The following is a 21,480-nucleotide window of genomic DNA, read 5'->3' as shown; positions in this document are numbered from 1 at the left end:
AGTGTCCTGCTTGAGATTCGAAACAAGGATCCTTATGCTCCAAGGCAGTAGTGCTAACCGGTAGCCAAGTTTTTTGTGGCAGTGCGCTGTAATATATTTCTATACTACAGATATGTATGTTGAAAGTGATAAAATGTAAGTCTCTAGAACTTTTCATTCTTTATTTACAGGCTGGTACTCAGACATTCAATCGAGCAATGCTGTTTAATGTTGGGTTTAAAGAAGCCATGAAGGATCGAAAGTGGGACTGTGTTCTTTTCCATGATGTAGATCACATTCCTGAGAACGACAGAAATTATTATGGTTGTGGAGAAATGCCACGTCATTTTGCAACGAAACTTGACAAGTACATGTACATGTAAGTAGAGGTTTTCTTTGTCTCACATTCATTGAATATACTAAGCCACATGTATCAAAGTGCTTTTAGGCCAGCCATACACGGTTCCAATCTCAGCTGGTTCAGCAGGAACCATTAATGGGTAGGCTGAATGTACCTAGTTAATCGATCAACTTGGGTACAACCAGCCTGACGGATTCTCTTGCGATTTATCATTAGCGACTGCTATAGCTACTAGCAATAATCACTGTCTTCCCCCCCACTCCCCGCTGGAAAAAGACAATGACCCGGCAGGAGGTATACCCCTTTCAGTACTGCGGTGTTGCTGTTGGAATCGGGAGACTTTCTTTCCTGCAACAACGGGTTTGCTGAATGATTGCTGATCCTTCCCTTCCCCTGATGTTCCCAACTTTTAAAAGGGATGCCGGAGCAGGCGGGAAGAAGTAACATCTATATTGCCCATAGCACCCAATCTAGCTTTAATTTTACAGGCTCATGCACATGGCTGCAAGGTGGCCGTACAGCACCCAGAGTCTGGTTAAACATTTCCCTAGGACCCACGACCGCTGAATAAAGCTGCCTATTGACAAAGCTGCAGATGTATTGGGTTATGGGCCCGGAGGTTGCATAAAGCATGCGCATGAATATATGCTCCGAGCACAGACTACCTGCGTTCGGGACATACATCTGTGCAATTGATTTACGCATCCCCCTGGCAAATACATGCATACATCTGCATCTTTAGCATTGATGTCTATGGGTGGTTGTAGGCTGCAGCTGTAGGTCCTGGGAAATGTATGCAGACTCTAGATGCCATGTGCATGTTCCCTAAAGTCAGAGTCCAGCTAAAACCGCTAAATGCAGTTGAAATACATATATATTTTTACTGCATTACCTGGCAAAGGCTTTGCAATGGTATACTTGTTACATGCTGTATAGCCAGACAGTGCAGCTTTCTATGGCATCTCCCCAACAATATACTGTAGATGATATCCCCTGTGTTCTGTGAGCGAAATCGCTAATAGTAAATCACACTGTAGCAGAGGTGTGTGTATCACAGGAACAGCTAGCCAAAATTGTGACTACTACTTGGCAGGTAAAACCGTGAACATTTATAGATTTACAAGGTATATTTAGCTGTTTACGTAGCTGTTCCAGTTAAGACAAAGAACCTGTTTTCTGTAGGCTGTTCTTTTTTAAGACCTAAATGGGGCAGATTGTTCCATGTAGTGTCTTTAGAATGCCCTAGCTTCTTGATAGGAAATTGTGTCCCCTCTCCTATCTACATGGACGTATGGCAACAGCTGCCAACTCTTCATATTAAAGGATTTATTGAAATCTGCCAAAAACTCTTACAAAAGTTAGTCCCTGGTATTAGTCATACTCCTTTATGGCTTCCATTGAAGGTGCCAGTACATTCGTCTGTCATTCCAGTGTCCTGAATGCTTTAAAAATTGCTATGCTGTTCCAATGTACATAAGAGTGGCTTCTGTCTAAACTAAGTAGTGTTTTTATGAATTCCTATCTCTGGAATTTGTCACCACGTCACTTGGTTATTACTGTTTACCATGTCTTTGTTGCCAGAGATGTGCACTGGAAAAGCGAGAAGCCGAGTTGTTCTTTGCTTTCCCAGTTCTTCCATCAGTTGATCTTTTTTAGGGTTTCTGTTACTCAAAGATACTACTAACATAACAGTGGCTCCATGACTGGAGTGATGTGATCACCGACTGCATCTGTACGAAAGAGCTTTAAGCAGGCAATTCTGTTAGTGAGCCCATTTCCTAATTTTCAAATTTTCCTGAAGATCCGTTGATTAGACCTCCAATAGCTTGCTTAAGTAGCTAGATGGTGACTTTGGGCTAGAACATTACGGCTTATTTATGAGGTGTGATATGTTTTTTTCTGCAGCCAGGAATACAACATCTCTGGCACCAGGGATATCAAGCTTCTCGAACTATCCTTTAAAGCAGGGATATGCAATTAGCGGACCTCCAGCTGTTGCAGAATTACAAGTCCCATGAGGCATAGCAAGACTCTGACAGCCACAAGCATGACACCCAGAGGCATGATGGGACTTGTAGTTTTGCAACAGCTGGAGGTCCACTAATTGCATATCCCTGCTTTAAAGGATCACTAAAGATAATTTTTTTTTTTTTTTAAATAACAAACATATTATACTTACCTCCACTGTACAGCTCGATTTGCACAGAGTGACCCCGAACCTGGTCTTCTGGGGTCCCTCGGCGGCTGTCTCGGCTCCACCCTGCAGGGACTCAACACTATCATGCGAGCTCCCTCGCATAGAATGCATTAAGGTGAAAAAACTTGTACCTTTACAAACCCTTTAAACCCTCCTACAATAACTTAAAGGGTTTGTAAAGGCAGAAGTTTTTTTATCTTTATGCATGAGGTCCCTCTCTGTCCAGTGATGTCCGCGAGTGTCTCAGCCGTCTGAGATTCTCCTTCCTGATTGGCTGAGACACAGCAGCGCCGCCATTGGCTCCCTCGGCTGTCAATCAAAGTCAGTGAGCCAATCGGGAGAGAGGGGGCGGGGCAGGTCTCAATGTCTGAATGGACACGGGAGCTGTGAGTAAGCTCGGTTGCCCCCATAGCAAGTTGCTTGCTGTGGGGGCACTGAACAGGAGGGAGGGGCCAGGATCACAGAAGAGGGATCTGAGAAGAGGAGGATCTGGGCTGCTCTGTGCAAATCCACTGCAACAGAGCAGGTAAGTATAACATGTTTGTTATTTTTATACGAAAAATCAAGACTTTACAGTCACTTTGAATTAAGATTGGAACTGAGTTTGTTTGTGTCCATAGTTTTCCAGTGCAGGTTAGAAAATGCAAACTTATCCTGTAATGGCTGTCAGGCAAATTTTGTCTGTTTTGTTGAATTTTGCAAAGATCTATGCAAAAATACATTGCTACCCAAGTAGTCTTGTGTTAAAGTGGTTTTAAACTTCAGAAATGAAATATGAACAAAGCATATCCCTCTATAGCAGGGGTCTCCAAACTAATGGCACTCCAGTTGTTCAGGAACTACAGTTCTTATCATGCCTAGTCAGGTCTGTGAATGTCAGAGATTTACAATGCCTCATGGGATGTGTAGTTCCGCAACAGCTGGAGGACTGTAGTTTGGAGATCCCTGCTCTATAGCGTGAATTTGTTTTAATCCAGAGCACTAAGTGTCATTCCTATCTGCTGCTTTGTTCCTCTCCTATCAGCATAAATCACTTCTGACCATTTTTTCCTGACACCAAGAGAAAAATGGTGACAGGGGAGGGACCTTCAGCAGAGTGACAGCCTCAGCTCTGTTTCTGTGTGCTGTGTGGAGGGGGGTGTGTCTCTTCCCTCCAGTCAGCTTTCAGAGCTCTCCTCACTGAACTCTGCATAGTGTAATTTTAGCTTTCCTCCTCTTATTCTGAACTCTGACAAGCTCATAAATTGTGTGCTTTGAATAGATGTAGAGAAGACTGCAGATTAATAGGTACAACTTATGTGGGAGGATTTGTTTTATCTCTGTGTATCACCTGAGCATAGTCCCTTCACTGGGTATATGTAAGGGTTTACAACCACTTTAAGAAGAATTTGTCCTACATAATTTTACTGACATGTTGGCGTACTTGTACATGGTACTGATGCATGAACATTAGGTATTCCTGGCAGAAAGAACATAAAAATGGGGATGTATAGCGCTTGCGCATATTTGCTCGTATTCACATGTAAAAATTCTTTTAGCTTGGGGCACAGTGCCTGATGCCCTCAGAAGTGTTAGGGTGGTTTTATACTGCTGCATTGCGGTTTGCCTGCTCGGATGCAGCAGAATGTAAATGCAGTTTTCATGTAGGTTACCCACAGTTTAACCATAGACTTCTGTTAGATGGTGCGTTTTCTGAAAGCGCAAAAAAAGTCCTGCATGCTACTTGCTTGGTGCGCTTTCAGAAAATGAACCAAAAATGTGCTAGAAGTCCATTGGAAACTGCGGGTAACCCACACAAAAACGTGGAAGTGTGAAACCACCCTTAAATTTCCAGGACTCCATCAGAGTCTGTACATCGATAGTATGATTCAGGAAAAGGTCAATTTAACCGCTTCCCGACCGCCTCACGCAGATATACTGCGGCTGAAGGGCACGTACAGGCAGATTAACGTACCTGTACGTTGCCCTTTAAGGGGCAGGCGTGCGCTGGGAGCTCCGTGAGCGTGATGGCGGGTCCCGCGATCGTCTTACGGTGAGGAAGAACGGGGATATTCTAATGTAAATAAGCATTTCCCCGTTCTGTCTAATGACAGGACACTGATCACAGTTCCCTGTAATCAGGAGCAGTGATCAGTGTCGTGTCACACACTTAACCCCTACAGCGCCACCTAGTGGTTAACCCCTTCACTGCCAGTCACATTTAGACAGTAATAAATGCATTTTTAATCGCACTGATCGCTGTATAAATGTGAATGGTCCCAAAATAGCGCCAAAAGTGTCCGATCTGTCCGCCATAATGTCGCAGTCACGATAAAAATCGCTGATCGCCGTCATTACTAGTAAAAAAAAAATTATTAATAATAATGCCTTAAAACTATCCCCTATTTTGTAGACGCTATAACTTTTGCACAAACCAATAAACGGTTATTGCAATTTTTTTTTTTGCCAAAAATATGTAGAAGAATACGTTTTGGCCTAAACTTGAGGGAAAAAAATGTTTTTTTTATATATTTTTTGGGGATATTTATTATAACAAAAAGTTTTTATATATGACCATATTAGTTCTGTACAGTGTATCCGGAAAGTATTCACAGCGCTTTACTTTTTCCACATTTTGTTATGTTACAGCCTTATTTCAAAATGGATTAAATTCACTATTTTCCTCAAAATTCTACAAACAATACCCCATCCATAATGACAACGTGAAAGAAGTTTATTTGAAATCTTTGCAAATTTATAAAAAAATAAAAAACAAAAAAAATCACATGTACTGTACATAAATACTCACAGCCTTTGCTCAATACTTTGTTGAAGCACCTTTGGCACCAATTGCAGCCTCAAATCTTTTTGAATATGATGCTACAAGTTTGGCAAACCTATTTTTGGGCAGTTTCTCCCATTCTTCTTTGCAGGACCTCTCAAGCCCCATCAGGTTGGATGGGGAGCGTCGGTGCACAGCCATTTTCAGATCTCTCTGGAGCTGTTCAGTTGGGTTCAAGTCTGGGCTCTGGCTGGGCCACTTAAGGGCATTCACAGAGTTGTCCCATAGCCACTCCTTTGTTATTTTGGCTGTGTGCTTAGGGTCGTTGTCCTCTTGGAATATGAACCTTTGCCCCAGTCTGAGGTCCAGAGCACTCTAGAGCAGGTTTTAATCAGGGATGTCTCTGTACATTGCTGCATTCATCTTTCCCTTGATCCTGACTAGTCTCCCAGTTACTGCCACTGAAAAACATCCCCACAGCATGATGCTGCCACCACCATGCTTCACTGTAGGGATGGTATTGGCCGGGCCATGAGCTGTGCCTGGTTTCCTCCAGACATGACACTTGCCATTTAGGCCAAAGCGTTTGTTTCATCAGAACAGAGAATTTTGTTTCCCATAGTCTGAGAGTCCTTCAGGTGCCTTTTGACAAACTCCAGGTGGGCTGTCATGTGCCTTTTACCGAGGAGTGGCTTCCGTCTGCCTACTCTACCATGCAGGCCTGATTTTGGAGTGCTGCAGAGATGGTTGTTCTTCTGGAAGGTTCTCCTCTCTCCACAGAGAAACGCTGGAGCTCTGTCAGAGTGACCATCAGGTTCTTGGTCACCTAAGGCCTTTAATCCCCTGATCGCTTAGTTTGGCCAGGCGGCCCACTCTAGGAAACGTCCTGGTGGTTACAAACTTCTTCCATTTACTGATGATGGGGGCCACTGTGCTCATTGGGACCTTCAATGCTGCAGACATTTTTCTATACTCTTCCCCAGATCTGTGCCTCGATACAATCCTGTCCCAGAGGTCTACAGACAATTCTTTGGAGTTCATGGCTGGGTTTGTGCTCTGATATGCACTGTTAACTGTGGGACCTTATATAGACAGGTGTGTGACTTTCCAAATCATGTCCAATCAACTGAATGTACCACAGATGGACTCCAATCAAGTTGTAGAAACATCTCAAGGACAATCAGTGGAAACAGGATGCACCTGAGCTCAATTTGGAGTCTCATGGCAAAGGCTGTGAATACTTATGTCCATGTAATTTTTTCGTTTTTTATTTTTAATAAATTTGCAAAGGTTTCAAATAAACTTCTTTCACGTTGTCATTATGGGGTATTGTTTGTGGAATTTTGAGGAAAATAATGAATTTACTCCATTTTGGAATAAAGCTGTAACATAACAAAACGTGGAAAAAGTGAAGCGCTGTGAATACTTTCCGGGTACATTGTATGTATGACCATGAAGTTGTGAAATAAAGGTTGTAGTGTAAAGCCATGCTGGTACGTTACCAGATTGTACCATCAGGGGAGCTACAAAGGAAACAATTAAAGCGGTTGTATACCCCTTTACCTACATTTTTACCTATAATAAGGCTTACCTGTAGGTAAAATGAATATCTTAAACCTGTATGGTTTAGGAGATATTCACTTTGCATGCAGCAGCTGACGTAGGGGCGCTCTGAAGGTCTGGCTCATGCGCATGGGAGTGACATCATTGCGGCACCGTCCACTCACAGCCCCGGAGCCGCGAACCCAGAAAGGACGCCGAGGGAAAAATGTCAGCTCCCTCGGCGGTGACCGGAATGCGATTCTAACGCTTCGATCTAAGGCAAGTATTTCATAATGAGCTAGTATGGGGTGCATACTAGCTCATTATGCCTTTTGCCTCACAGTTTATTTTTTTAATTATTATTTATTTATTTTTTGCAGCTATACAACCACTTTTATGGAAAATCTCTGCTCCAAGAAAACCTGAGAGCTACACGGGAGGATCCAACCTGTGTTACTTTATAGCAGTGGATGCCAAACTGTGTCCCCAGGGCTGGGTGTGGCCCTTTGCTTGCCTTTATGTGGCCCTTGAGGCACTATTCCTCTAATTCAAGGCATTATTTCCTCCTTCTGATACGGCACCATTCTTTCCACCAACCTCAACGGTGGGGCATAATTCCTTTCATTGATGACAACAGTGGGGCCCTATTCCTTCCACTGGCACCAATGATGGGCCATACCTCCTTCCACTGATATAAATGTTGCAACACTATTCCTCCAACTGACAACAAAATGGAGCACTGTTCTTCTCACTAATACCAACAATGGGGCACTATCCCTCCCACTGACGCTAATGATGGGACACTATCCCTCCCACTGACGCTAATGATGGGACACTATCCCGCCCACTGATGCTAATGATGGGACACTATCCCTCCCACTGACACTGATGGGGCACTATCCCTCCCACTGACACTAATGATGAGACACTATCCCTCCTACTGACACTAATGATGAGACACTATCCCTCCTACTGACGCTAATGATGGGGCACTATCCCTCCCACTGACATCAATGATGGGGCACTATCCATCCCACTGACACCAATGATGGGGCACTATTCCTAACACTGACACCAATGATGGGGCACTATACCTGCCCCTGGCACCAATGATGGGGCACCATTTCTTCTACTGATACCAACAATATGGCACTATTTCTACTCCTGCTGACCACAGGCACTATGTGATTTTTTTTTTTTTTACTCCTCCTGACCACCAAGCCCGAGGCATTTTCTACTCCCAGTGGCCCCCCTAAAGTTTCAAGGATTGTAAGCTGGCCCCTTGTTTAAAAAGTTTGGAGACCCCTGCTTTATAGAGTTGACTCAAGTAGCAAAGGGGTATACCATTCTCCTGGCAGTTTCTTTTAAAGTAGAATCACTGAGACCTTACACCAACTTCAGCAAATTTTTCAAAATCCTAATACACAGTATAATGTATATTAAAAGAAAAAATCTGTATTGGAATGGCATGTTGATTTAAGTTTCTTTTGTTTTTCTTATGAGCATTCAGTTTCAAGCGTATGGTAAGACTTAATCCATTATACGATACAAAATGAAGCTAGTTTGGGTAGTTGGTTTGTGTAGCTAAATAAATACAGCCTGGATAGTTTATTGTTGGAAATACAATCAGGCAGGACAACTGCTAGACTCTCTAACCGTAATTCTTGAAATTCTTTCTTTTTAGTCTGCCATACGATGAGTTCTTCGGAGGAGTAAGTGGCTTAACTGTGGAGCAGTTTAGAAAGATCAATGGATTTCCCAATGCATTCTGGGGATGGGGAGGAGAAGACGATGATTTGTGGAACAGGTAGGTTCTCAACCAGCACTAAAGCAGGATATCTACTTAGCTTCCTTTTTATATAGAAAAACAAAAATTAAACATTGCCTAGTCTGCTAATGATACTTTGGTTCATTAGCTGTTATGGTCACTAGCTTGGTTTTATATCCGATTGTTGCTATTTATTTCTCTTTCAAGGGTACATTATGCCGGCTTCAATGTGTCAAGACCAGAAGGAGACCTTGGGAAGTACAAGTCGATTCCTCACCATCACAGGGGAGAGGTCCAGTTCTTGGGACGGTAAGTGTATTCTGTTCATTTTATGTCAGATGTAAAGCTCATTTCTCCATGATGAATGAAATGTAGCCAAAATACAATGAATGCTTCATAAGCCAAAACAGACTGAAAAATATTATAAAGTAAAATGCTATTATCAGTGTTGGTGGCTTCATTGCCATGGCTTGCAATATTCTAATGACTAGAGTGTTTTTCCCATGCAGAGTCTGCTCCCATAGCAAGCCATTAAGTTGGTCACATTGTTAGGAATAAAGATGAACAAACTATGATATACAGGCTAGGCTCATTTAGTGGGCCAGATCTGGAACTCTCAGGACTGACTGACAGGGGTCCCTGTGAGTTTCAGAATGATGGTTAGTGATTGAAACAATAAGCACACACCTAAACCTGGCACCAGTTTAATGTTGACTCACTTGTTATTAGACAGTTTAGGCAACCTGGTAGCTTTGTGGTTATGGTGGTCATGCGTTTATCACCAGAATACCAATTTTTTATACAGTTTGTGTGCTCTATCCATATTTGTTTGGATTACTTTAATGTGTTCTGGTTTCATCACACAATCCTTAACATACTGGTGAGCTAATTGGCTTCTGCCTAATTTAGAACGCATTTGATTTTAAAGGACAACATTACATTAACTTTGACTTATCACTCAACTTTGCTATCACTTTAAGTAGTTTTGTTTTTGGTCAAGATGGCCTAATACATGCGGCCGCAGTCAATGTTATGTAAACTATACATAGCATCATCTACCTAAAGTATACAGCATTGTATTCTGACAGTAGTATAGGGACTTCTCGGCTTGTTGCTAGAATAAAACTGAATACAAGGCTTCCCCTTATTGGCTGAGGTGGGGATTGTGATGTCATCTATCTGCCTCTCCATCTAGCTGGTGCCACATACAGTTTATTCAGAGTGACAGTGTCCACATCTACAAGTAAAGGCCGAGCCCAAACAGCGGCCACATCTATAAGTAAAGGCCCGGCCCAATTAATCTATTTTAAGCGATAGCAAAGCTGGGTAGGCTTTAATCTGTGGCCGCCTTCAATGTTCATCTTCTGTGGGTGTCTTCAATGTTCATCTTCTGTGGGTGTCTTCAATGTTCATCTTCTGTGGCCGTCTTCAGCATCAAAAATCTGTTCAAAAAACTATGCCTACACACTGGGGTTGATATACTGAAAATGGAGAGTGCAAAATCTGGTGCACCTCTGCACAGAAACCAATTGGCTTCCAGTTTTTTTTTGTCAAATCTTAACCACTTGAAGACCAGGCCTTTTCTGGCACTTTTTGTTGACAAGTAAAAATCAATATTTTTTGCTAGAACATTACTTAGAACCTCCAAACATTATATATTTTTATTAGCAGAGACCCTAGAGAATAAAATGGCTATTGTTGCAATTTTTATATCACACAGTATTTGTGCAGCAGTTTTCCAGACGCTTTTTTTTTTATTTTTTTAAAATAAAAATACACTTTAGAACACGAAAGCGCTGTGCGTTAATGGTAAAGCGCCGCTAGTTTCTTCGCTCTTCGGCTGCTGGCGGGGCGTTTTTAACCCCCACTAGCAGCCGAAGAAAGGGTTAAAAGCGCCCGTGTTGTGGCGCTGCCGAAGTGCTGCCCGTTCATTTCAATGAGCAGGGCGTTTTGGGAGCGGTGTATACACCGCTCCCTAACCGCCCCAAAGATGCTGCTTGCACGACTTTTTTTCGTGTGCTGAAAGTGCACCGCCCCAGTGTGAAAGCATTCGAAAGCATGAAAGGTGCTTTACAGGCTCTATTTTTAGCGCTAAAACGCCTGAAAAGTGCCCCAGTGTAAAAGGGGTCCTATTGAATCTTAATGCAAATAAAAAAACAATGTATAACCCAATTTGTTTGTAAAATATAAAGATGATGTTATGCCGAGTAAATAACATTTCACGCTTTAAAATTGCGCATGCTCGTGGAATGAGCTACGATACAAGCTACGATACTTAAAAAAATCTCCATAGGTGACGCTTTAAACATTTTTACAGTTTGCTTATTTAGAGTTACAGAGGAGGTCTAGGGCTTGAATTATTGCTCTCGCTAGATCGTTTTTGGCACTACATCACATGTGTGGTGCGATCACAGTTTACATATGCATGTGTGACCTACATATGGTTCCGCTTCTGCGCATGAGCATGGAGGGATGAGGGTGCTTTAAAAAAATGTTGTTACTATTTATTTTATTTTTGTTTTTGATAACTTTTATTCCCTTGTGATAGAAATAATGGATGACAGGTCTTTGTGGGGAGATCTGGAGTCTATAAGACCCCAAATCTATCCTCTACCTTTTGAAAGCATCAGAAAAAAAAGAACATTGATCTTATGCTTTAAAAAAAAAAAAAAAAAAGTTCACTTTCACCGTAGACCAGAAGTGACGTCATGGCGCTGCTCCGGTTCTAGACCATAAAGGTGAGGAGAGATGAATTGGTCTCTCCTTACCTCTGTGACCAGCTGGATGGTTTCCTGGGCTCGCCGCTAAGAACGGTAAGCCCGAGAAAACAACCCCTCCTGCGGCTCCTAAAAATGATCCAGCAGCTAATTATCTGCTTGGATCATTTTAGTGAGAAAAAGAAATGCCGGCTGAAAAATATCAGGGTTATGGCTGATAGCTTCAGCTGTAAGCCACTCAATAGCCACAACGTATATATACGTATTGAGGTCTTGAAGTGGTTAATTGTACAAGCTGAAGTTAGAAGCTGATTGGCTACCATGCACAGCTGCAACAGACTTCTCCAGTTTTTGTAAATCAAAACAATGTGTCCTGATAGGCTTGAATTGAGCTGCATGCAGAGTTTTAGTGTATAACCCAGTGTTTCTCAACTGCAGTCCTCAAGGTGCCCCCACAGGTCATGTTTTCAGGCTTTCCATTATTTTGCACAGGTGATTTGATCACTTTCACTGCCTTAGTAATTACCACAGCTGTTTTATCTGAGGGAAATCCTGAAAACATGACCTGTTAGGGCACCTTGAGAACTGGAGTTGAGAAACACTGGTATAACCTATTGAAGCTTATAGGAAAACAGTGTGCTGGCATGGCCAATTTTTGCTGGATGGGATGTAAACACTGGATTGGAGGTAAGGAAGCAGCTTCCTGGGGATGGGATGCTTAACATAGTGTAGATTGGGGGGGTGGTAGAGTTAATATGAATGTACAGCTCCTCTCCAAGCAATTTCCGTGGTAGGAGCTGCTGTGCATAGACTGGGAGATCCACAAAGCTCTGTGAATTTTGCATGCACTGTATAGGTTAATAAAATTAGATTAGACCATAAGACTGAAGATGCTAAATTGTGGTGTTTTTTTTTTTTTTTCTGCAGATACAAATTGTTGCGCTACTCTAAAGAACGTCAGTATCTTGATGGATTAAATAATTTAATATATGCCCCAAATATAATGATAGACAAGTTGTTTAAAAACATCACTGTAAACCTTGTGCCAGAGCTGGCTCCGGTGAAAGACTACTAATGGGAATGCTCACTGTTCGCCATCAATGGGATGCCTATCAGAAGAGGAACGCTTTAGCTATGGAACTTATGGACCACCTCTTAGGTGATACTAGTGACCGATATCAAATTCCAATTCTCTGAATGTGTGACCATGCATTACGTCTCAAGCCAGCAGCTGCTATATCAATGTTTACAGCAGAAGACTGCTCCTAATGCAGGCCTTGTCTCACCAAATGCTCTACACTTCCACCTTTTCACTCCACTGTGCGGTGATTTTAATTTAACACAGGTTTTGCTTTCTATTTTTGCACCAATCTACTGCTTCTTGAGTTTTCTTCTTTTCAGTTTTTGGCCTTAAAACTATAGGTCTTTTTTTTTTATTTTTTTTTTTTTTATCGTTTTTTATTTTTTTGTATTTGGCAGGTGTATATGTTTATGTATATATCAGTTTGGTTTGTGTAAATACATTGGTTATATTTGTGTGTATATATGTGTAGATACATTTATGTATACACACATGGATTGATGTAAAGTTACTCTTAACAATTTTTAATGGACCCTGTTTTACACCTTTGCATGTCTTTACTGTATTAATGTATTTTATTTCATTTTTTTTTTTTTAAACGTGTCTTATTTAATAGCGCAAAGATACTTTGTAACCTCAAACAATCAATCAGAATTAACCTTTCAGCTCAGACTAGCAAAAGCTGATTTTGATTGGTTGGTATGGGGTCCATGGCACTCCTGTTCTTTGCGGTTTATTATTAAATAAAGGCCATTTACTTCATTTGCATGACAATAAACACATGTAAATATTAGATTTTTTTTTTTTAAAGTTTAAGCTTAATGTAAAATGAAGGAACTGCTTATAACTTTATGGCCAGCTATGACTGTAAACTGTTATAATGGTTTGTGAGCTGAAGGCCTTTTGTTAGGGGGTTAATTCTGAACACTGAGAGGAAAGGGATGTGTATGTTTAAGTGCAGCCTTGGCCACTCTGGTACAGAATGTACAGATAACCCCCATCCCCCATATCATTTGTAATTATATAATTTATTCTATGGCATCGTCATTGTATAATATATATAAAAAAAAAGTTGCATATCATACATACAGGTTGTCAAAAACTATCTGTGCCAACTCTACATCAGGGAGCTGATGCCAAGAATACATTTTTCCTTTTGTGTTTTTAGGTTGCTAATTTATTTTTAAGGTTTTTTTTTATACTATGTATTTTTTATTTGCAGCAAATTACTTCTTGTGAAACTCAGAATGAGCCAAAATATGTTCTTCCATAGAAGAAATGCATATTCTATTGGTGATGATGTTTTTCTAAGAGTTATATATATATGTATGTATGTATGTATATATATATATATATATATATATATATATATATATATTTCACATTGCTTCAAGGAATAGATTAAGCACTTCATTCTCCATTTTTTGGAGTTATGAGTTTGATGTAACTGCTATTTCTTTTTTTTATTTTACTCGGATTTAATGATACTGACAAATGCTAGGGAATTCGCTGTCCAGTTGAAAACGGTTTCAACATCCTAAGGCTGTGTTGGCAACAGTACGCTAATAATGCTATTTCCATGCTTTGAGAATTTGTAGCGAGCATTATTAATTATAACGAGCATAAAAGAAACCATTCGTTTTCCTAACTTATCTCCCTTTCATATAATTATTGCTACCATGTGCTCCACAGAAAGCATTGCGTGATTTGATGAGCAGAAATGAAGGATCTTCCTGCTTAGGGTTTTGCTTCATCAAACTGGGACATTCATAAAACTCCCACTACCAGAATACTGGGGAAAGGGGGGCCGTATGCTTATTTTCTCCCAAAGTGCGTATTATTTATAACCACTTTTGTGTTCTTTTTACTGTGTTTTGTGATAAAGAACAACTTTTTTTTTTTTTTTTTTTTTTTTTTTTTTTTTTTTATTTGGTGGGAGGGGATCGGTTACCCAGTTTTCATCCTGAGTGGGTTTTAGAGGGGTCCTTCTAATTTGGAACTTTAAAAAAAAAAAAAAAGTAGGATAAAAGTCATCTGGAGTCTAGTTGGGATTTTTCAAGTGGTATTCTTGGTTTTTAACTAGCCCCTAACCCCAGTAATGGCCAGGCACCATGTGTAGGTCGCCATATTGATCTTTTATTTTTATTTTGCTTGTGAATGCAGTATCAGTTCTGTTTGATTTGCTTACCACGATAATTGGCTTGAATAACAAAGTAATTTGTGAGCAATCTAAAGCTGCATTCACCGTAGAGAGACTTGTCATCTTTGTGGTGACCATTATACATACTGCCTTTAGGAGCATCAGATTGGGGATGGATGCAGTAACAAGTTCTTTTAAATACATGTCCTAATGCTATTCGGGGAACAAAACCAGTGTAAGCACTGTTGGTTTTCGCCTTTTCCTGTGTACTGTTTTTTTTATAGGTCCTCAGAAATCCTGGGGATTTTTGAGGGAGGGGGCATTTGCTTTGGGTTATCAATGGCACTTAACAGTTCCTATATTTCATTGCACGTATCTGAGAACTTCTAATGCCATATTTTGTACCCAGTTCCATCTTCCTTAGCTCTTTGAATTGAATCTTTTGTACCAGTGTTAACCATTTATGGAAGAGCATGGTCTCACATTAGTCAGTTTTTTTTCTATTCTGGACCATGCTACCTTCAGAAACCATACTATAATCTCAGAATCTTTTTAGAATTCTGAGTTTAGTAAACTGAAAGAAAGATCAGTGCATCACATCTGCTAATGACGGCACCATCTTAGTCAATGCCACTGCAAAAGATGTAAGAGTTTTAGTAAGAAAACCATTCACAATATTTATATTGATGAATAAAGTTGTAACTGAAACACAAGTTTGGAGTTGTATTTTGTATTATGTCAAATCAGATTGAATATAAATTTCCATAACCAGTCGGTAGGTACCACTAACAATGCACGTTTTCCTATTAAATACAAGTAACGTATTCAAGTATGATGTTTTATTCTTGGTAAGCACTAAAGCTAGCCCATACGTGGCTTGTTTTCTCTTTCTCAGCCAAACAACATAAATGGAGGAATCTCCACTGCTGGCTATTATATTCAGCAGCCATAAGGCTGGGTTCACACCTATGCGAATTGGATGTGGCTTATTCCACATCCAATTCGCATGACATTTTAAAATGCATTAATTTGCATGAGGCTGGTTCACATATGTGCATTGCATTCTCACTCCGCATTGCCCAAAAAACTTGTGCGTTTTCTGGGCATTGCAGTGCGAATTGCAAGCACATTATCTTTTATGAGAACACATCCGATTTGCAGATGCATTCCGTTCTGAACACAAATTCTCTCCCCCTCCTCACTACACCTCCCCCCTCTCCCAGGTCAGCTGATCCACAGCTACAACGGAGGGGAACCGCTGAACAGCTGTTTTTTTTTCTCTTCGCAGAGAAAACGGAGCTGGAATTCACACTGCACATGTGAAACCCAGCCTGATACTTGGGGCTGCCTGAATACAGTGGCACTGCCAGGCTTTGACTGCAAATGGTAGGATGGAGACAGTGTTTATCGATAAATTTCCACCTGCCATATTTTGTTTTTTTAAGAATTATTTTTGCTATGAAATTTTTTTTACATAGTTACATCTTGGACCAGTGTAACTATGCATATGCCATACCTGTGGAATTTCTCTAAATTAATCAATTTTCTCCAATGAATGCATCTAATTGGATGAGGTGGGGAGGTGGGTGATGATGTTTCGCTCTCCACCTCTTCCAATCAGAGAATGCTTTGCATTATTGAGAAAATGCAAAGCATTATCTGAATAAGCGCCCAGGCCAACCTCCTGCAGCAGGGCAACCCCTCAGCATGGGACCCGGAAGCTTGTGGAGTTCATTAGAATAGTGTCTTAGTACAGTGATTTCCAGGTTCTAGCTAGAGGGATCCCAGGGGTATGGTATATGCATAGTTACATTGATCCAAGCTGGAGCATTGTAACTATGTAAAAAAAAAATGCCACACCTTGATTTTTTTCTTTAAATCTGCATTCGTCAAGCCAAGTCGTGCTTTCAAGGCCACCTATGGCTCGTCGATGTCCAGCTTAAGAAAGAGACCTGCTTCCTCTTGGTTACCAATCAAATTCAGATCTGCGCTGCAGGTCTTAGGATGAAATGTCTGAGAACACATTTGACCCATAGTGAGCTTCATTTAGCGCTTTACAAGTCTAAGTAACATGCCATGAGCACAGATTAAGCCTTAATAATCACAGAGGAAGTTGGGATGAATAGGGCATTAATAAAACTCTTCAGGCTTAAAACATAGCAGCTTACTAATAGTAATACATATTGACAATTGTTTACCTTACAAAATGGTGAACGCACGCATTTGTACAGATACATTTCCCCAAAAAATGCGCTTTGGTGAAAAAAAATATGCAAAAGACCAGAAATTGCCTTGTGTTTAGCTGAATTTCTTTTAAATGACCTCCATTGTTTTAAGGGGCATGTCAGATGAATGATACCCAGTAGTGAGACAATCACTTTCCTAATTTTTGTTGCTCTGACTAGCCAGGGCCACTGCTGAATCTCTAGCTAGAGAGCAGCAAAAGAGATCATTTTGCTAAGTAAGGGAAAGACCCATAGGAGAAAAAGTCGTCTTTTAGTGATGTTATCTGACATGACCCTTAACCATCTGCTGCCCTTAGGATCCAGTGTCCTTATTATTCTCCTAGTGCAGATCTTCTACAAGTTGGCACCACTAATCTTGGTCATCCAAAGCTTAAGATTTACCAGTGATCTTTTTTTATATATCTGCCATTTTGAGGTTTGAACAAATACATGTCAAATTTGTCATTGGGTATTGAGAGGTGTGTGGATGTCCATGAAAAAATATTTATAAAGTACTGTGTGAGCTTTCAGTTGAACTAGCATGATGTTTTCTGTATAGTGATGGTCTCCAAAATGGTTGCCTTTACTGGTGTGTAAAAACAAATGCGCCTTAACATATTAAGTCTTATTCACTAAAACTGCGCAACACTAAGCAATTTCTGCCATCTCATGTCAGATCAATTAACTGATTGCTATAAATGATTGCCCTTTCCACATGGATCTTGGCCTAATTGGAAAAAGCCCATAGTTTTTACATTTACGAAGACCTCACTTGAGAAAAAAACTGTAAGATAATCAATATTGCTATAGCAGCAATTCACAAATAACATTTAGATATTAAACAAAAGATACAAAATCTAGTTTTTGTTGTGCCTTTCATGAATAATGGGGGTAGTGTTGAAACATTCAAATATTATGGGATACCTTCGATCTTGTGCATTTTCCTAAATCTCCAGGCATGAGTAGTATGTCTTTTGTTTTTAGCAGAGTGCATTACTTGCTTGCTAACGGTTATGCGGTCTTGGAAGAGAATATTGCTCTTCAGAACAATAGCAATAATGTCTATGAACTGGGACGCTTACACTGTTTAATTTATAGTAAACTATGAATACGATCAAAAGTTTATTTTTGTTTTTTTGCATTGCATGTCTCAATGAAGGTTGTCTTATTTTGCTGTTTTTTTCACATTGGTTATATATTAAACTTAAATTAAAATGAAAAGTGTCTTGCTTGCTCAGTGAAACATTTCTAAGGGTTATTTCTCTTTGACCTCTTTTATATTGGCCTGAATCCATGAATGTTGCCTTGGATCAGTGGAGCTTCCAACATGTAACACAAGCACTATTTTGTTCACTAGCCATCTGTTTTTGATAAGCAGCATTGGCGTTTTGTATCAAAGAAGGGTATTCTATTAAAGTGGTATGAGAAAAGTGTTGTCTTCTGACATTGAACAGTGTGACCATAAGTTTGTTTTCATTAGAATCTAAGCAAATGACAGATGTGCATATCCTGCCACTGCGTTTTTTTTTTTTTTTTTTTTTCTTCCATGACTCTTATCACAAATGTGGTTCTTTTGTGTAATCTAACCCCACTTTCCATGGATTTGTGTTAATTTTTAGTTTTGTGGGAAAATATGGGAGAGGTTTTTAACCATTCTTTTCTCACCACAAAAAAATAGTATAAAGCAAAAGTTGAAGAAAAACAGCTACTAAAATTTTCCCCTTTCACAGTTACGTAGAACGGGGTCGGCAAACTATTGTTCGCAGGAAGCGGACAGGTGGATCGTGACCGTGGCTCTGCCTCTGCCGCTCTGTTATTTGCAGAGCGGAGAGCGGGATGCAGCTTAGTGCTGAATGGAGGGCGGGGGGGGGCAGGAGCTGTCTCAATGATTAGTTGCTAGGTGGTCCTAGAAACTAATCACCACCAGATTGTTATTAGGAACTCTGGCAGCTCCCACTTTGCACCCAGAACTATGCTGTCTCCTGATCTCACAGTGCTGGGTGTACGTGAAGGAGACAGTGGACCCTATAGTTGGGGGGGGGGGGGGGGGATGATGTGAAGGGACATAAGACACTATAGTTGGGGGGGGTGATATGAAGGGGACAGAAGACACTATAGCGGGGGGATTGCGATGAGAAATGGACAGAAGACACTGTTTTGGGAAATTGGGAGGCAAAGGACACTCCTATGGGGTGAGGGTGGGGGGGTGTAGAAGGTGCTACCGTGTGTGGGGGGGTGATGTGAAGAGGTCAGAGGACACTGTTTTGTGTGTGGGGGACACTACAGTAGGGAGGGGGTGTGAAGGGTACAGAGGATACTACTGTGGGGGGTAATGTGAAGGGGACAGAGGATACTACAGTGGGAGAGTGATATGAAGGGGACACAGGATACCACTGGAGGGGGGTGATGTGAAGGGGATAGAGGATACCACTGGGGGGGGGGTGATGTGAAGGGGACACAGGATACCACAGAGGGGGGGGATGTGAAAGGGACAGAGGTCATCACAGTGGGGGGTGATGTGTTGGGACAGAGAACACTACAGTGGGAGAGTAATGTGAAGGAGACAGAGGACACTACTTTGGGGGAGGGGGGGGGGGGTGATGTGAAGGGCACATAGGATACCACTGTGGGGGGGGGTGATGTTAAGAGAACAGAGGACACTACAGTGGGGTGTGATGTGACGGGGACACAGGATACCACTGGGGGGGTGATGTGAAGGGGACAGAGGACACTACTTTGGGGGGGGGGGCGATGTGGATGGGACAGAATACACTACAGTGGGGGGGTGATGTGAAGGGGACAGATGACTGTACAGTGGGAAATGGTGTGAAGGGGACAGAGGACACTACAGTGGTGGTGATGTGAAGGGGGCACATAGGATACCACTGTGGGGGGGGGGGTGATGTTAAGAGAACAGAGGACACTACAGTGGGTGTGATGTGACGACGCAGGATACCACTGGGGGGGTGATGTGAAGGGGACAGAGGACACTACTTTGGGGGGGGGCGATGTGAACGGGACAGATGACACTACAGTGGGGGGGTGATGCGATTGGGACAGAGGACACTACAGTGGGGGGGTGATGTGATGGGGACAGAAGACACTACAGTGGGAGAGTGATATGAAGGGGACAGGATACCCCTGGGGGGGGGGACAGAGGACACTACAGTGGGAGGATGTGTAGGGGACAGAGGACACTACAGTGGTAGAGTGATGTGAAGGGGACAGAGGAAGGACTCTACTTTGAGGGGAGGAGTGATGTGAAAGGCATTTGGATACCACTGTGGAAACTACAGTGGGGTGTGATGTGAAGGGGACACGATACCACTGGGGGGGGGGGGGTGATGTGAAGGGGACAGAGGACACTACAGTGGAGAGTAATGGGAGAGTAATGTGAAGGGGACAGAGGATACCACTGGGGGGGGGGGGGTGGATGTAAAGGGGACAGAGGACACTACAGTTGGAGAGTGATGTGAAGGGGACAGAGGACACTACTTTGGGGGGGGGGGGGGGTGATGTGAAAGGCATTTGGATACCACTGTGGGTGATGTGAAGAGAACAGAGGACACTACAGTTGGGTGTGATGTGAAGGGGACAGAGGACACTATGATGGGAGAGTGATGTGAAGGGGACAGAGGACACTGCAGTGGGGGGGGGGGGGGGTGATGTGATGGGAACAGAGGACACTACAGTGGGGGGGGGGGGGGTGATGTGAAGGGGACAGAGGACAATACAGTGGGGGTGATGTGATGGGGACAGCGGACACTACAGTAGGGGGGGTGATGTGAAGGGGACACAGGATACCAATACCACTGGGGGGGTGATGTGAAGGGGACAGAGGTCACTACTTTGGAGGGTGATGTGAAGGGGACATAGGACACTACTTTGGGGGGGATGATGTGAAGGGGACAGAAGACACTACAGTGGGGGGGGGTAATGTGATGGGGACACAGGATACCACGGGGGGGTGATGTAAAGGGGGCAGAGGACACTACTTGGGGGGGGGGGTGACGTGAAGGGGACAGAGGACACTACAGTGGGGGGGTGACGTGAAGGGGACAGATGACCGTACAGTGGGGAATGGTGTGAAGGGGACACAGGATACCACGGGGGGGTTGATGTGAAGGGGACAGAAGATACTACGGTGGGAGAGTGATGTGAAGGGGACAGAGGACACTACAGTGTCCTTACCACTGTGGGTAATGTGAAGAGAACAGAGGAAACTACAGTGGGGTGTGATGTGAAGGGGACACGATACCACGGGGGGGGGGGGGGTTGATGTGAAGGCGGACAGAGGACACTACAGTGGGAGGGTGATGTGAAGGGGAGAGAGGACACTACAGTGGGAGGGTGATGTGAAGGGGACAGAGGACACTACAGTGGGAGAGTAATGTGAAGGGGACAGAGGATACCACTGGGGGGGGGTGTAAAGGGGACAGAGGACACTACAGTTGGAGAGTGATGTGAAGGGGACAGAGGACACTACTTTGAGGGGGGGGGTGATATGAAAGGCATTTGGATACCACTGTGGGTGGGTGATGTGAAAAGAACAGAGGACACTACAGTGGGGTGTGATGTGAAGGGGACACGATACCACTGGGGGGGGGGTGATGTGAAGGGGACAGAGGACACTACGATGGGAGAGTGATGTGAAGGGGACAGAGGACACTGCAGTGGGGGTGATGTGAACGGGACAGAGGACACTACAG

The 21,480-nt window shown here is 42.5% G+C and overlaps 1 protein-coding gene across 2 annotated transcripts in view; it reads left to right on the top strand.

Moving 5' to 3' along the window:
- The window catches only part of B4GALT6 (beta-1,4-galactosyltransferase 6), a 136,259-nt gene extending 118,267 nt beyond the window's left edge, over positions 1-17,992 (top strand). For both annotated transcript variants that reach the window (XM_073631517.1, XM_073631518.1), the window contains 4 exons: positions 171-358; positions 8,525-8,647; positions 8,816-8,917; positions 12,253-17,992. In XM_073631517.1, the coding sequence (XP_073487618.1) occupies positions 171-358; positions 8,525-8,647; positions 8,816-8,917; positions 12,253-12,400 (561 nt within the window). In that variant the 3' untranslated portion in view covers positions 12,401-17,992. The remainder of the gene's footprint in view (positions 1-170; positions 359-8,524; positions 8,648-8,815; positions 8,918-12,252) is intronic.
- The last annotated feature ends 3,488 nt before the right edge of the window (positions 17,993-21,480 follow it).

This window comes from Aquarana catesbeiana, linkage group LG05, assembly GCF_042186555.1.
Source record: "Aquarana catesbeiana isolate 2022-GZ linkage group LG05, ASM4218655v1, whole genome shotgun sequence".
NCBI lineage: Eukaryota > Metazoa > Chordata > Amphibia > Anura > Ranidae > Aquarana > Aquarana catesbeiana.
The sequence above is the reverse complement of the archived record's forward strand: the minus strand, read 5'-3'. Positions and strand labels throughout refer to the sequence as shown.